The sequence below is a fragment of the Struthio camelus genome, chromosome 3 (assembly GCF_040807025.1).
Source record: "Struthio camelus isolate bStrCam1 chromosome 3, bStrCam1.hap1, whole genome shotgun sequence".
NCBI classification, from domain to species: domain Eukaryota; kingdom Metazoa; phylum Chordata; class Aves; order Struthioniformes; family Struthionidae; genus Struthio; species Struthio camelus.
In genome coordinates this window covers 119,055,976-119,073,920 of record NC_090944.1, presented here as the reverse complement: position 1 = coordinate 119,073,920, position 17,945 = coordinate 119,055,976, and the positions used below count along the sequence as shown (strand labels likewise).

Sequence of the window (17,945 nt, the reverse complement as noted above, 5' to 3'; positions counted from 1 at the left end):
TTCTAACATTTTTCTATCCATTCTTTATAAGATCCTGAGCAGCTGTTTTATTAACCTTTCCATTCATACCACCATGTCCTAGAAATCTCTTTCTTTCTTCAATTGTTGATGATTCTCCTTTCTGGACTCGGTTTTTACAGTCCTATGTATCAGCATTTTAAAGAAATCTTAACAAAATGTGTTTTATTATTATGAATTATAAATTTATTATTTTTATGAATTTGAGTATTTTCATAAATTTGATGCCACTAGCAATCTTTAATTAAAGTAGAAGCCAAGAAAAATATTTTGAAAGATTTAAATGGAGCATAGTAGAAGGAATACACCTGTAGGAGACACTTCTCAAAATTTCCTTACATCCCACACCCACACCTATAATCTGGTGTGGATTGCCTTTGTAAATCCAAAATTAATGCTATTGGAAATTGGCTCATCATTCAGTCAATTCATGCAGAAGATATTTTTAAATTTAATTTTAATTATCTCCTCAAAACTCAAGAATTTGGAGAAGTCTACAGCCAAAATTCTCCCTGCATTCACTAGAATTGGAGGGTTTGATTCCTTGATAGAATAGGGGTTTATATAAAGTATAATTTGGATAGAGAAGAATAGAATATTTTTCAGAAAACAAAACTGTATAGCTATCTTTTTTTCAAAGGCACATATGAGGTATTGTCACTCCTCAATTTTTCTGCTAGGAAGGAAAAAAACCCAAGAAAGATGTACCTTATTGTTCATGGAATGTGGGATTAATCTTATCTAAATTTGTCTAATTGTTAGCTTCCAACCAAAACTGTTTGCCTGTGTCCCTAAAAGAGTCAGCGTGGAGAGGCAGGTCTCTAGAAGGTTGTTTTAACAGGGTGTTGTGAGAGACAGGGTAACTGCTCTTTAGATGGAACTCTTTTTCCATTGCCCATGTGAAATAATTAAAGTCTGGTCTAGTTTATACTATATAGCTAAGTATTTTACAGCTAAAATTAGGTGAATAGAATGAAGAGAATCTTTGACAGGTACAGTTTTTTTCTGTCTTTTGCTTATATGCTTATTTGCTTATATGCTTATAACCAATGAAAACAGTAGGAGCTTCGGAAAAAAAAAAATTTTTTTGAAATCTGTTTTTTCTTGTGCAAAGTATTCAGATTATCTGTCTTCATATTGATCTTGAATATTTGTGGGTTACATCTTGTCAAGTCTACAGTTTACATTTTCACTCTTGGTTCTTGCAGAGACATGACAGAGGTAGTTCATATTAAAGACCGAAAAGAAGTAATCCATGAAATGAAATTTTCACCAGACGGGTCTTACCTTGCTGTGGGTTCTAACGATGGCCCAGTGGATATCTATGCGGTTGCTCAGCGGTACAAAAAAATCGGAGAATGCAACAAATCTTCTAGTTTTATCACTCATATTGACTGGTCTGTGGATAGTAAATTCTTGCAAACCAATGATGGTGCAGGAGAGAGACTGTTCTACAAGATGCCTTGTAAGTTTACAAGTAGCTCATGTTATGAACAAGTAAACTTTGGCGTTGATTTGAAGAGGACAAGAAGTATGATATAAATAGTAAATTCAAAAGTGTCTTGACTGGAATTTACATAAATATCCACTGCTCATTTTTAAAATCTGTATTCACAGTATATACCCACCTTCAGCTTTGTTAAAGTAAAAGCTCTTTCTGCATTTGTGTTCATGTAAAATTGTATGTTTTTACATAGTGATTAATTCTCTTACAGATTGACTCACTTAAGAACTAAATTTTGGTTTGTAAATAACTACCAAAGCGTCTCTTGTCCTAGTTGCATTTCCTTCAAATGATGATTAATTCCAGACTTAGTGATTAAAACATTTCTAAAGAATTGAATAACTACAAGCAGGAGAATGATTTGGGTTAACTTAAAGTGTTGATAAAATGTTAGTGTTTTCAATGTTAAAGTTTACTTGCAGAAACAACATTCCAAACTGATACTGCTAAACTCTGACAGATTGAAAGAAAGCCCTTACTAATAGGCATCTCAAACCGATGAGCATGCAACAGAAGTCCAGAACCCTATCAGCAACAGCTGTGACTGGAGTAGCATAGCCAAAACTGCAGTAAAGAATTTGGAAGGATTTAAATGAGTTAGAAATGCCACAGAGTGGTGTCATCCGTGTTACCCCAATACCTTTTCCATTATTTGAACAAGACTCATAACTGTGAGAAGCTATAACAGTTTGTGATGGCAGTATAGAATGCGATTAGAATGGAAGTATAAAATTTATATTTGCTTGCAATCTGCAGCAAGATTTGTTTTCACATCACCAAGGTTAAAAAAAAAAAGCAATACATTAGTCTATACCAAATTTATAATATTTAAGATTTTTCCATATATATTTGAAAGGGTACATTTTTCACATGTTGTTATGGACCTCAACTGCATTAATATATATATGCCCTGTACTTAGCACAACGTGCTCACAATCTGGCTTGTCACCTCTGAGGAATACAGTCCTGTAAAAACATTTTTAATTCTTCTGTAACAGCTTGATAAATAATTGATTTATTCTTATCCTTAATTAAGAATGCTTTTTAGTATTTAGAAGAATCTGTCAGAGAAAAGAAGAGAGTTTTAGGAATAAGATTTTATTCTTATTTAACGTATTTTGGCAGCCACCTCAGCGTGGGGAATCAGGACTGTATTTTTCTTACCCAAACTAGACATTAATTATGAAATCAGCTGACTGGCTGCATCTTGTCTCTTTTAAAGGCAGCTGCTCCTGGCTTCTAGCAAGCACTCAGTTTCATTCAAAATCTGAATTTCCACTGACCCTAGACTGAAATAATAATATCTTCATCAGAAGTAAAGTACAAGTGATTTAAACCTTTCTTCACTGTCATTACAGTGTTAATTTAAATGCCAACAGTTCAAGTTCAATTGGATTCACTTAAGGTTTCCAAATTCTTATCTTCCCTCTTCTTTCTTCCCTGTAAGAAACATGAATAGAGAATGGAGAGTACATGGGCTTTAGGAAATGATGGTGGTTTTGATAACTGTTAATGAATAGTGCATAGATAAAATCCAAGGCATACCAAAGTAAGCAAATCTATCACATATTTAGAGTGAGAGGCTTTGGCTGTGTTTGATTAACATTTATATTAAACAGCCTGGAATAGTCTGTCAACCAGGAAATCCACCGAGCTGCATGTCTCTGATAACTTTATATCACTCAAGAATGAAAGTTAAAAGATTCTCTCCCTATTTAGCAGTTTGGAAAACAAAAGAAGTGTTAGTTTGAGTTAATTTCAAATAGTGCCTATAAATTTCATCTAGCTAAATGAGCTTAAATTACAGTGCTGAATCCAGTACCTGACACAGTTCAGATTTAATTGCAGTTTAGTTAAATATTAAAATGAGATTGTATTTTCTTTTTAGTTGACGTCTCATGAAATGTTTAAAATGTATCTATAGAGAGTGTTCAGTCTGGTTTGTCCTATAGAATTGCTAAATTGATAATTAAAAAATGTTGATAAGAAAGCTTATTCTTGCATAGTATTTCACTTTAAACATGATATTGTGATCAATTCCTGTTATTTGTGTCACTAATATATATAAATACTAGTAATAGCATTACTTTTGTCATGAAACAATACAAATGTTCATTAGCTAATTCTCTTCCCGTTATATTCCTTCTCCTGGTACATAAAAAACCTTAAAAATATTTGCTCATATAAAGAGCACTCAGGTTTATCACAAAGTCATAGTATACCCAGTTAGCTATAAAATTGTCTCTGTTAATGAAAAGTACCACAGACTCATTGGTTGACCAAATATTCACATTTCAGTGATGTTGTATAAACAGGACTAACAATTGCTACTAACACATGTAGTGTTATTTCAAAATTTCCATTATTATGAATATTATTAATCTTATAGCACTTAAAGGTGTTCTAGGAATTCATAGTACATACGTGTACTTTTTATTGAAAACATTTCTTTGGTAGAAGTGATGGGGAAGTGTAAGTGTTTTCCCATTTCATGTATTAGCATTTTTACGTGCAGCAGCATGTTAACGTGTGATATGCTCAAATACCACAAATATGAGATTATACTCATAAAACTTTGAATCATCCCTTTTATGTATTGAAACTAAAAAAACCCTAATTCCTAGAAAAGTATACAAATAACTGTGAAGAAAAGAAAGGGTGTTTACTGAAAAAGAGATGATGAAACAGTGTATTTGCTTGCATATTTTCAGCTGGGAAGCATCTAACTAGCAAAGATGAGATCAAAGGAATTCACTGGACCTCATGGACCTGTGTGATAGGATCTGAAGTGAATGGAATTTGGCCAAAATATACAAATATCACAGATGTCAACTCTGTGGATGGAAATTACAACAGCTCAGTGCTAGTGACTGGAGATGATTTTGGACTGGTTAAATTATTCAGATTTCCTTGCCAAAAGAAAGGTAAGACCATGCTTTGTGCATTCTGAAGAATGCAATGGTAAGCCTTCTGCTGTATGTATTTACTGCACTAATATTATGCTAGTCTAATAATGCAAACTAATCAATTTCCCCTAGATACTTATTCCCAGCTTTATTAAAAGGTAATGAAAGTTAAATGTACACTACTGTGAGACTAAGTCTTGCCAATTCTAAAGCAATTATTTGGTATGTGTGATGTTTCTATGGGGTGGTTATTATTTTGTGTTTTTATAACAGCTGATATACCCCAGTTTTAATGACATAATACTTGCCACTTTGCAATGCAGTTTGCTTACTTTTCTTTATTTACTTTTAGACCTTTGACATTTAGTGGAATATCCATGTTTTACCACACAGAAAACATCTGCTATTACAAATGGGCTATTACTCTTGTATAATAAAGTTCTGAAAATGTCCTACCAGAAATAATCCTAGGGCAAGGTTAATGTGTGCATTTTTTTGATAAGGCAAGTTGAATTCTATCCTTTGGTATTTCTAAAAATTTTTCATCTTGTCGTATTAGCATACAATAATTCAGTTCTAAGCCTTGATTATTTTATGTGTTAATATATTTTTACCTTTAAAAATACAGAGTACATCTTTGTTTATCTAAACACCTGAATTTGTATTAAATTGGTAATATGCAATCTTTGTTTGTATATAATGCTGTAATTTCAAGAGAGCATCACTGAAAAATGGCTATCGGCTGTTGCCTATACTTTTCATATTTTTTATTTCCTGAGTATACAATTTATTCTGTAAAGCCTGGTAGCACTTTTTAATGTGAAAAAAATAAATAAATGTGCTTGTGTTAGCTCTTATCCACAAAAGTGAAAAAATCTTATCTAACCTAACAGAGTTCAAAGGTTGCAAACACAGGTATATATGCATGTGCGTATAATACATACGTATTTTTTAATTTTTCAAATTTATTTTCTGCTTTGCTTTATGTGTTACTATAACAAAATGCATATTAAAAAATATTCTGCATATGTTTCTGAAATTAGAAAGCCTGTCCTTTCAAACATATTTTGTCGGCATATAAATTGCCTTTTTCAGTCATACCATTCACTGCAGCAAATAATTGGCTCAGGTAATGCTGAGTTTCTCTTGAAATATTTCTAGCAGAGATCAGTGATTTACTATCATCTAATTTCCTTCTTTTACAAAATATTCAGCGTATGTATTAGAATAGAATCAGAGATTCTATTGTAAGTGAAAATTAAATAGAAATTCTGCTTTTCTTTCTTTAGAGAAATCATTCAGGAGGAGCAGTGAGTGCTCCTAATCAGTGCAGACCACATTGTTATAGGCAATAGTTAGGTGGCTTAATGGTATTTGCGTTAACGCAAATAGAAGGCTGTTTATAGTCAGTTTTTGAATCTATGTTCTTATTGAATAGCATACTAGATAAGCCATAAGACAGCTGAGGATAAGGCGTGTCATTCTTTCTGAAATCTTTCATCTGTGCAGGAACACTGACTCCTTTTCATTATTCTTGGATTGAGGGCAGAGTATATTTCCCACGCTACCTGACTACGCTCATTATAACAGACTTTTTTTAGTAACCGCAGCCTGTGGTGCAGCTGCATGGAGAGGGCAGGATGGGGAAGCACACTTCATTCAAAGGCATCACTACAGGAAGGCCTATAGCATGCCAGCAGAGGGAGATGAAATGTTTGTGTGGTGGCTTAGAGCAAAATTATGAGGATATACGTTCTTCCTGAAAAATAGTCAAGATTAGCAGATGTCCCAGAAAACTTACCCTATATTTAGAAGGGAAGAACCAGTAATGTTGTTCAACAAGATGTTGTTTCACACTGGCATAAAGGCTAAATTCTGGGTAGGAACAGTTAGTGTGGCTGACCTCATGTGCTGCAAGGTAACAGTCAAACAGTAAGGGACTTTCAGGAGTCTTGCAGGGGATGAGGAAAAGAGCTGCAAAAAGCTTAGCCACCTGACCTAGTAAAAAAGCCATGTAAGTAAAGAATTAGAACAGTCAGTTATATAGTATGGCAACAAGCTGATACACTGTCTGCACGATGGTCTGGTACAATGTCAGATCATTAGGCAGCTCTAATCACAAATGCCACCGAGATCAGTACACCATGAACCATTTTGGTTATTAGTAAGTTCTTCTACTCTGCTTTGAGAACTGAAGAAATGGCCCGGTCGTAAGATGACTTATTTCCATAAAATCTAGAGGGGGTGTCTGACAAGGATGGAAATAATTCTAAACTTTGTTAGGAGCAAGGTTTCACATTTTCGAAGAAAAAGCATAGATCATATGGCCTTTGTAGACCATACAGTGAAAAGCAGTTGGGCAGTTTTTAAAATCTGAATGTTTTAAAAAAAGTTGAAAAGCCTGGAGAAAACAGAGTGGTATGTGACCCTCTGTGCTCCTGGTGAGCTGAATGGAATTTTACAACATTATTAGGCAGTTTAACTAAGAGTGACTTTGATGACCGTCATCTGAATGCTGTTCCAATACAGTCTTTTGGATAGAGAAATGACAACAAATACTTGAATCAGTGAAAGGAGTATTCTAAATCATAAGTCTGCTCAAATTCCTTGATGCATCCTATCTATGTGGTAACCTGTGATGTCTGAAAGGTTTATGTTAAACTTTCCCTGGCAAAAGTTGTGGAATAGGCACAGACCTTTTACTTTCCAATTCAGAAAAAGAGTAAGCAAGTTACAGAGCTGAAATGACCACCCCTTTTCATTCTTCATTTCTGAATCAAGCTTTGTTTAATGGCCTGAATGTTCATTACTTCTTGACATACCCATCATGAAGCTTTCCTAATATACTTAAAACTTTCTATTTGTATCCATCAAGGTACCCTCTGGCTCTTCTACTTTTGACAGTGTTTTACAACTATTCCTACTGTATCTTCTGGTAATTGTTGGCCAAATTGCTGTGCACCTTTTCCCAAAAACACTCTCTTTACCTAAATTCTCCTAAATCTGTTTCCCAGTCCAGTGCTGATGTTTCTCCCTTTTCTTCTCTTCCCTCTTAGGAAAGTAAATGAGCATTAAAAGATAAATTTCCTCTCTTCTTTATACATATTCTTTAAAGCAAGAGCCCCAAATTTCCCATCCTGGTTCAAGAAGTGTCACATTAATTATTGTATTGCTTCATGGCAATCAAGTGAACAAGGAGACCTGTACTACACACACTACCCCCCTCAACTGTCTTCCACTTCTCTCTGCAGAACTAAAACTCAAAATTTGTGTCCCCTTTGTTTTCCAAACTTCTGTTATTAGCTTTCCTCATTCCTCCGTGACAGTTCCCAGTTCCACACGTGCATACTGTGACTCGCTAACCTTGCCTTCCATAATTCATCTTGCTTTGAGCCTGCGCCCAGACCCTGAGCTAGAAGTACAAGGTCCAGCACTGCCTAGGTTCCCTCCCTGTTGTAGAGCATCACAGAGCAGACCTGGGATTATCTCAACTGGTTAGAGGTAATTTCTTCCTCAGATTAGCGTATCTGCTGCCTAACACCATTTGGAAATTGTCCATAAGCCATCAGTAGAATATGTGCCATTGAGTAGAATATGTGCCATTGCTCTAAAAAAAGGGAAAGCTACCAGCGTTCTGCCCTTTCTCCTTATTTATAGTGCTAATTCTGTGTATGAGGAAGGCATAGCTGCTAAATGACTGGAGTGCTATTGTGTATTTAAGGAAAGGCAGGGAACATGCCAAGGGCTGCAGGCATTTCATCTAAGCCTGCACAGTGATGTGTAGCAGTTAGCAGGCTGGAGTCCTGTGTTGTTGGGTGTAGGGGAAGTCTTGTGGATCTTGTTTAAAATATGCAGCATGAACACACCTGGGTGAACATTCCTCAAACTGGCTTTGTGTATTGTACTTCAGGCTTCATTTGTAGCCAGCAACACTCCTTCGTTGAATAAGTAAAACTAAATAAACGGTCAGGCTTACCAGAGTCTTCAGTGATTACCTTGATATCTACCGGTGTATTTTCAAATAGTGAGTTTCAGTTTATATATATAATTCAAATTAGTATGTGTACATTTCACATTAGTATTAGTGGACATAAAGATGAGAAATTAAACCCTATGTGTATCTAGTAACTTCCTGCCGGTGCGTATGTACTTGTGTGAGAACTGCTGTGAATGTATAGTTTAACATGTGCTATTCTGATACTACGTTTTCAGAAACAACCTCAGGAAGACTTTACATCATATCAAAATTGCATCAACAACAGATCCGCTACTATAAATCAGAAAAATTGATGCCAGTAACAATTTCAGAAACTTCAGAGGAGTTTCATTGTTTGTTAGTGTGTGTGAATGTAGCTCTGTGGGAACTATTTAGCTCATATTTGTACGAGGCTATTCATCTCTTTTAGCATGGATTTTTTTCCTCATTACTTGCACTGTAGTATGCATAAAGCCAACAAAACTACATAAAACAACCTTTTGGCTTACCATGATCTTCAGTGTTTAAGTTGGCATCCTATCAGTGTATTTTCTGATAGTGAGTTTGAATTTATGTGTAAATGCATACTTGCACATTAGCATTAATGGCCATAAAGAGAAAAATCTTTAGGTGTATAGTCCTTCCTGCCGGTGTTTAAACACTTTTCTGAAACCTGAAGGGAACCTATAGTTCCTATTATTTATGCCATTTATTTTTATATTCTAGTCACTCGTAATATCAGAATATCAAAAAAATCTTTTCAGATAAATTTAAGTATTTTTATAACTTTGTTTTGTTTTTGTAAGAGAGTTTAGACTATTTCCATTAAAAGCCTAGCTTTATTAGCCTCAATGTTAATTTTTTTCTTCTTTCACACTAACAGTTCTACTTCTGTACTTTAGGAGCTAAATTTAGAAAGTATGTTGGCCATTCAGCACATGTAACCAATGTCCGTTGGTCCCATGATTTTCAGTGGGTTCTAAGTACAGGAGGCGCTGATCACTCTGTTTTTCAGTGGAGATTTATTCCAGAAGGGATAACGAATGGCATCCATGAAACAGCTCCGCAAGGTAAAAGTGCCTCCTCAAAAAATTTATTTACAGTATTTATTTAAAAAAATCAAGGAAGAATGCAGCACTGATGGTTATTGAATGAACACAACATGCTTTTATTATAAACCCCTGATGACATACACATAGCATGTTTGAGACCCTTTACCTTTTATAGACTATGATTTGTTTCAGGCAGGGTTCACTGAAAACTCTTTTGCAGGCTGCAGTATATATGTTTAGGAATATGCTGGTAGTATTTGTCAAAGCATGTCAAAAAAGACATGTGAGGGGGAGATTACTATATCAAAGTCAGTTTTCAAAAGTAGCCATCTAACTTGTCTTCGGAAATCTGCCTGCAAATGTTGTTTAATTACCTTTTCATTGCAAATTCACACATATATGATAGCTGTACTTTATAATTTTTTTGTAATATTCACGATGCTTATAGTATTCTACAAAAGCCATACAAACTACATAAAGACGGCTGCTGAAAATTGGAATCCCTTCAGTAAAAAGGCAAAAATTCACTGAGAATCTGCAGAATTTGGTCATAAACCTGTGTTACGGTAAATCTTTTGAAAAACAGACCATGATCACACTAGAAGTTTTTATTTAACATTTCTTTATATTTTCACTGCAAAGCCTACACAGAGAAAACAGTATCCTCTCAGATGTTGGAAATGTGCTAGTAGGTACTCAGTTCTTCTCCTTCCTGCTGCCCCACTCCTGCCACAGGCATTGAAACAGGAGAAACAGAAATGAAACCTGACACTTTCAGTCAGCCCATATGATTTTTACAAGCTGCTTAAGCTTCTGAAGTTGTTGCATGCTATTTTGCGTATAGTCTATATTATATGAAAACATTACATAGTATTTTCTTGTGAATAGATATCTGTTATATTTGGCCTTTTTTTTTTTTTTGGTGCAGAGGGTAATATTGATTCCTACAGTGAAGAATCAGATTCTGATTTATCTGATGTGCCAGAACTAGATTCTGACATTGAGCAGGAAGCTCAAATCAACTATGATCGTCAGGTGAGTAAAAATTAATATACAGTGATGTAAATCCAATTGTCAAATGATTTATCATGACTATTCAGCAAAGATAAATAAAAGAGGTCAGCAGCTAATTTGTCAGCCTACTTTAAGCTGATTATTTTGACAGTATTCAGCTGATGATGCAACAATATACATAAAAACAGAGTTTACTTTAGCTGATGAGAATTTGAAAGGGTTTGAAGAAAAAGTGCTGGTGAATATACAACTATGTATTAGAATACAGAATGTATCTGAAAGAGCACAAATTTTAGACACAATTTCTTGAGATCGCTTTGCTATTCCCATCCCCGTGAGAGGTGCTGGAGAAGACTCTTCAATCCCATCAAATTCAGAAACCTAACTTGCGAAATAGTTTTTGTATGCCAACTTTGGCACATTTGAAGTATTCAGTCCTCTTAATGAGGACTGTTGTGAGATGAATTAAAATAAATTGTTTCCATATAAGAAGAAAACAAATCAAATGAGGATTCTTTTAATTTCTTGAGGCATAGTATTATGCTATTCCATGCTATAAGCTAATGTCTTAATATTGATTTATGACCATTATTGTATTATTTGGATTAAAGTAATCACCTAATGTGTATTCATTAGCTTTGAATTTTAAAGTGTTTGAAATTCTGTTTAATTTTAATTGAATTTAACAGAATGATTCACCCTGACTCGTAGTCTCTCTGTGCAGAACACTGATTCTACTTTGGCCAGTGAGGTTAGACTTTATTTAGAATTTTGCTGGTTGCTTCCATAAATAGGAAAAATTGATAACAGTTTGGAATTAACTCATTCAATTCCATGTATTTACAAAGAGTTATACAAAACTCTATTTTGCTAATGTGGTTGGAGTCAGACAAGAGATGGAACGTCTTTACTTCAAGTTTCAAGTCCTACTCAGTGAGCTCTTAGCTGCCCCCCTCCAAAGAAAAACAACTCGCCGTTATCTTTTTTCATGATCATACTGCAGACGCTTCTCTTACTTTCTCCTTGGATTTCTGGTGGTTTCTCTCCCAGTACCTTGTGTACTCCTGAGTGTGCCTTTAGCCATCTTTTCTACTTGGACTCTTATCTTCACTAAAAACCCTTCCGTTACATAGCTTAGGTTCTGTCTGGTTTTGCATGAGCTCTGCGTTTTGAATAGAGGCTTTTATTTCTTCAAAATATCTTAACAGCTTATATTCATCTTAACTAAATGACATCTGTCATACTCTTCAGCTGTGCTGAATTGTCAGGACCCTGACACTCCCCCACTTCTAGGCATTCAGCTCTTGAAGAAAGAGCTAGAAAGATGTCTTGGTGAAGGCTTCCCTCAGTTTGCTTCACAGCTGCTTTTAAGCTAAAGCTCTCACCCTTAGCCTCCCCTGAGCTGCACTGCAGCTTCATTACAGCCGTGCTTGTGCCTGACCACGCACCCTGTCAATTTGGAGCCATGGACCGACTTTCGGCCTTGACCTCAGACCTGCCTTGTCATGATGGCCAGTGCCTGGCAATCACTGGACTGCTGTAGCCAGTGATTGCCAGGCGCTGTCGAGCAACCACTGGCCACAGTCCAGCGGCAGTAACCAGGGACCAGTTAACTGTCCCTGGTTACTGTCTGCAGACCAAACGCTGACTTGCTGACTTGACTTCTTAGCTTGACATTGGACCTGCTTCATCACTATGGGCTTGTCTAGTGACCTAGACTCTTGGCTGAACAAGGTTACTGTCACCAGATCTGCTGTGCCCACATCACTGAGGTGCTGTGGGACTGCACCCTTGCCAGTGAGGCTAGTCTCTCAGCTGGCCTTGTCATCATGCTCAGCTCCTGGCTCCCCTTCTTTCATGAAACAGGTCTGCCTTGCTGCTCCTTGACTTGAGGTTTCACCCAGCCTGCATCATGCCATTACACCCACATTACTATATTAAAAAACATTATTCAAGTTACAAAGTTGCATAAGGTTTAGAAAATGCCATAATAAATCATAGAGTAGCTCTTTTTAGGTGCATGGATTACGATTACACACTCCTTTTCTGTAGGACATTTGGTATACAGGATCTTTAGTTCTTACCCAACAAGAAGATATGCAATCCTTTTTTATTCATCCCTCAGTTTCATGGCCCTCTTTACTGTGCACTACTCAAACATGTCTCTGAAGACAGAATTACTGTTCTCCTCATGAATCTTTCCATTCTATTCATTATGCTGAGTGCTTCACAAACATTGATCTTTGTAATAGTCTATGATATGGAAAGATGGTATTATGCTTGTTTTGAAGACAGGGAAGCAGGAAACATGGGTATTTATTCTGCTGTCTCTCTTTTGATTTTGGCTTTGATTTTGAAAGACCTGGGACCTGATTTCCAGAAGCCACTGTCAGTGTAAGTAGAATGTGACTTGTCAGCTTGAGCTGTTGCCTTATCCCTTGCAATGGTGAAAGGTCAGAACTTTTGCAGACCAGAATTGGGATCCCATACTAAGCACTTAGAACATGAAAAATGCACAGTAAGTTTGGTTCAAGTTGGTTTGAGTGACTTAATGGCCAGCATGGAGCAGCTTTCTGGAATACTGAAGGATCATGTCTAGTCTTTCATGCTTTAGCCAAGGACTGTCCTTTTTCTTTTTGCTTCACATCATAGATTCTGCAATAAATGAGGGAAGTCTTTCAGACAACAGCTTATTTTACCTCCTTAGTCCAGAGATCTGATTGTGTTCACTGAATGAAGTAGAGATTTTGTCAAATTTTCTCCGCACCCTCTCCTATACTCCAGGTCTCACTGGAATGCTTGTCCCAGCCTCCTCCTTTTCTTCTCCTCCTCCTGAATTTTTTTCTGCATTCAAATCAGACAGCATCCTCCTCCACACTGTCTATGTGCCAAAAAGGACATCTAGAATTAAAAAATGAAATGAAAAAATAGCTCTAGGAAGTTACACAGCAATTTTTCAGGCAGGTTAATGCATGACAAAGAAGGCAGCTTAAAATAGGAGCTTTTACAGGAAGTGTGAGACAACCTTAATCATAGGCTGCACTTTGCATTTTATTAGAGGAAATAATTTACAAATGCACATGGAGACTTAAAAACATGAATCCTATTGTGAAAAGTGGGGTTTCTTTTTTTTTAACTTTTAATAGCTGAAGTAGTACAACGGTTTCTAGTCATCTGAATGAACTAGAAAATGTTAATCCTAATACTGTATTTCCTGACTAGCACCCACTGAGGAGCAAGGGTAAATGGATGAAATCACTCAGGACAGAGTACAATACATATGAGTGACAGACAAAATATGTCAAGGCTCAGTTGACCTACCATTTCAAAAGCTCGTCTCAAATTACACGAACATCTGTCCAGTGAAAATCCAGTACTGCATCTCTGCAATCAGATAGATTTATGTGGGAACCTGTAGGAATAGCAATTTCATTGTCCTTTTGCAAAAAACAAGAAATGTAGATACAGAAAAAAAATAATTTAAAGCTATATTTCAGTGTTATAATGGATTTTGTTTGGTGTCACAGCCAATTGAAACGGCTTCAAACATCTTTAGCATCTCCGCAGAGTTTCAGCATTAGTAAAAGATTTAAATGTACAATATTTTGTATCTTTAGTATATTTTTAAAGCTCTAATTCTGCTTCAGGATTCTGGAGACGTTTACAAATCACTTACGTGCTGTTGATTACTGCATATTTCACCACAACCCCTAGATATAATTAGCTCATTGTGTTCAGCTTTGAGTATGTGTACTGAGGCACATATGAAGTTAAAAAGTTACTTTAAGATCCAGCTAATACTTAAAATTCTTTTTACTAAGTGACAGTGGAATCTTCTAGAAGAAGTACGGTCTTCCACTGATGCTCCAGAATACTGTTCTGGACCACTCACATGTGAGAGGACTTCACTATCTGGAAAAGATTTATTATTAAGTTCTGTAGCAGGGGAATACTGGCTTATGCTGTATTGTACCTACTGAGCATCATGTTAACATATATTAAATTGGTATACTGAAAAGAAAGTCACCGTTTCATGTGCATGCACAAATATGTAGAAAACTTGAGGTATGTGATTAACTTTAACCGTTATTCTTTAGGTTTACAAAGAAGACCTACCTCAGCTGAAACAACAAAGTAAAGAGAAAAACCATTCTGTACCCTTCCTTAAAAGAGAGCGAGCACCTGAGGACAGCTTAAAATTGCAGTTTATACATGGGTATAGTCATATTAGATAATACTTTTTTGTTTTTTCTCTTTGGTAAAGCATCCTAGCACTTTTAATCCATTCGTGTTAGTGCATTCAGCAGAGCATTTTTCACCACTTACTCACAAATTAATTTAATTTGTTTGTATTTCAAACAAATATCAGCCATAGATTTCCTTTTCTTTCAGTTGTTGTTTTTTAAGGAAAAAGAGAAGGTTATAATAGTGTAGCAACATAATAAAAAATACCAGAGCATCACATTTTATAAAATTACCTTTTAAACTAATAGTTGACTACACCTTATATTTTCTGGAGCAAAAATTCTCTGTTAAGTTGATCGTGATTGCTATGATTTGTAGAAATGCTTTATAGATTATTACTGCAACCCACATCCCGGTAAAACGTATCTGGATATAAGTCTATGTGGATTTCATGTGTTTTCAGTGAAATCTGTACTAATTTAGGAGTTTGGTGCAAGGGAAACCATGAAGACTCATGAATGCCTGCTCTTAGTGAAAGTAATCTCTCTGCCTAAGTGCTATGATATTTTCAGTCCAGCAGAGCTGACACCCCAGCTGTACTCTGTTCAAGTCAAGGTCCAAATTATTTGCACAACTTGTTACGTAAAGTACCAGACTATTATTGAAACAGTATTTAACTTGTTTTGTGTTTGCTTCAGTTATAGAGGCTATGACTGTCGAAATAACTTGTTCTACACACAAACCGGTGAAGTAGTTTATCATATTGCTGCTGTAGCCGTTGTATATAATAGGCAACAACACACCCAAAGGCTGTATCTGGGTCACGATGATGACATCCTCAGTCTAACCATTCACCCAGTGAAAGACTATGTTGCTACTGGTCAGGTGGGTATTTAGAAGTGATGATCTTTGCAAAACACACAAATAAATTTCTTATACAGTTTATAATCAAGAAAAATGTGGTTCTCTTTGACCTTTAGTGGGACATTTCCTACTAAATTTGGGTAAAGTACATACTGTTTCCTGCCAAACTGTTGGGAAATGCAGGAGTGGAAGCAGTTTGGAGTCACTATTAAATTATTGCTGTATAACAGAAACACTGGCAATCTAATGCTGTGACCTTGCAAAAATCTTTTATTCATTTTGAATCACTGCTTTCAACTGTGAAATGCAGGCATCATCTATTGTATCTACATCCTATGAATTTTGTGTATTGCATTTGTCAATCTCAATGTTTTTGTACTGTTTTATCAGAGAGATAAAGGCTTCTTTGTTGGGCACTCTGCTGATATCCAGTAGACCTTAACATAAAGAGCCTGTATTTTTAAGTGAAGATACAGGGATGACAAGTTAGTCAAGCAAGAGTGAAAGAACTAAGACAACAATAAAAATTATTAGGGAGTGCAATTTGTCAGTATAGCAAATGCATTAGCAGCAGCAGTATTAGAAGGCTGTTTATAGGCATCAAAACGCAGGTGGATCTTAAGGAGAGAATTTGAAAAAGAGCTCTTAGAAATTATAAAGGCAAATTTTCTACATAATGAGGAGTGGCAGGGGAAAGTGCTTGGAATTATTTAAGTAGAGCAGCCCAGTAGCTATTTAAGACTGAGAATAGTGGGGGGACAAATACGGTGGTCTTCAACATGAGTTAGCATTTCAGCAGAGCAGGGCTAAATCATAAAGGTCCTTAAAAACAAGAAGTCAAAGATAAAAAGAAGCCACTAGAGAGACGTAAAGAGAAGACTTATTTGGTCAGAATGAAGTGGCAATTTGAATGAAAAAGTATCAGTATTGGGAGCCAGCACTGCAGTTCTTATTAATCAGGATAATGGCCTGGTTGGTGATGTCACTGCAGAGAAGAATCAGATGCTGTACATTTGCTTTAGAAAGAAGTGGTGAGATTTAGAGTTGGACTCAGCATAGCTGTGTAGAGGTGAATGGTGGGCAGCCAGATAAAAGGTGATGCTCACAATCTGAATGACTAAGAGGCTAAAATTGCCCACATTGATGAGAATTAGAGATGGAAAGATAGAGAAGCTAAAGGAGCTCAGTTCAGGGATGTTGAATTTAAATTTATGGCTAGAGCTCCGTTAAGAAATATCGGAAGGCAAGAAGGTTATTTTTGTTCAGAAGGAGACAGGTCTGGAGTTGATCAACATAAAAGGGAATTCAACCATTTGTGAACATAATCATTCCAAGACAGAGTGTAGATGGAGAAAAATGGAGTAAAAAGGACAGTCCTTCCACATGCTTAGTCAGGAGGAAAATGAGCAGGACATGGTAATTGAAATTATGCATGAGAAAATGTTGTTACAAAAACTACAGGAGGGTAACATTTCAAGGCTGGTAGGCTAGGTGGCCTTTGGGATGAGAGAATATGGCTGTTCTTATGTAGCTTTGAAGGAGGCCAGTAGGTCAAGAAGGATGAGAACATAACTCTGTGAGCAAGACGCTTCCACTTTTTGTGGGAAAGTAGAAATCAGTTTGGAGAGACAATAAATGTGAGAGTCCAGACACTTTCAGAAGTTTGCAGAATGTGAAATACAGGAATATGGAAATATTCCCAGGAAGAGAAAGACTTTCCCCCAAACAGAGGGAAAGCTGAGGTCAGATGTTTGTGTTGGTTCTTTTGATATCAGGGAGATAAAGAAACCTCATGAAAGAGGATTTGAGAAGGATTAGGAGCCTGGAAAGGCACTGCTAATGGGTATAAGCACAAGGAAAATCTTTCAGTGTCAGTGAGCAGGGAAAAATGGGAGAAAGGGTGCTGTGTATATAGATGCATAGAGTAGAAGGGAAGGGAGGGGTAAGAACAAAGAAGACAAGAGGGAGAAGGCTATGTCAGTTTTTGTTCTAAGTAAACTAGGGATCCCTGAGGGAGAGGGATGAAAGGACAGGTGAGGGATGGTTAAGGAATAAATCAGTTTTCTTTTGGAAAACCATCTTTAACCTAGAACACTTCTGTGATCCAGTACACACCATAGAACCAGAAAGGTTTGTTACCGCAACTGAGGGAGCAGTGAACTTTGCGCAGCGTTCTTCATGTGCTTTGCCAAGAACACAGTATATCAAAGATCTACACTCTGATGTGCCTAAAATGAGGAGTTGTAAGTACTCAGCATGGCACCTGTTGGGAAAACAATTGGTGAAGAAACTAAATAAAAGACTGAACCTGAAGAGAAGAGAGAAAGTCGTCTTATCTTGAAGAAGATATAACAGAGCAAGTGGAAAAGTAGTTACCTCTGGAGTGTTTTGAAGTTGTGAAAGTGCTAATTACTGGTATTAGTGTG

General features: G+C 36.3%; 1 protein-coding gene across 1 annotated transcript in view; it reads left to right on the top strand.

Moving 5' to 3' along the window:
- The window catches only part of EML6 (EMAP like 6), a 159,158-nt gene that overhangs the window by 80,138 nt on the left and 61,075 nt on the right, over positions 1-17,945 (top strand). Inside the window, exons 10-15 of the mRNA XM_068939947.1 lie at positions 1,227-1,483; positions 4,234-4,446; positions 9,307-9,474; positions 10,385-10,491; positions 14,568-14,686; positions 15,354-15,540. Of these exons, the coding sequence (XP_068796048.1) occupies positions 1,227-1,483; positions 4,234-4,446; positions 9,307-9,474; positions 10,385-10,491; positions 14,568-14,686; positions 15,354-15,540 (1,051 nt within the window). The remainder of the gene's footprint in view (positions 1-1,226; positions 1,484-4,233; positions 4,447-9,306; positions 9,475-10,384; positions 10,492-14,567; positions 14,687-15,353; positions 15,541-17,945) is intronic.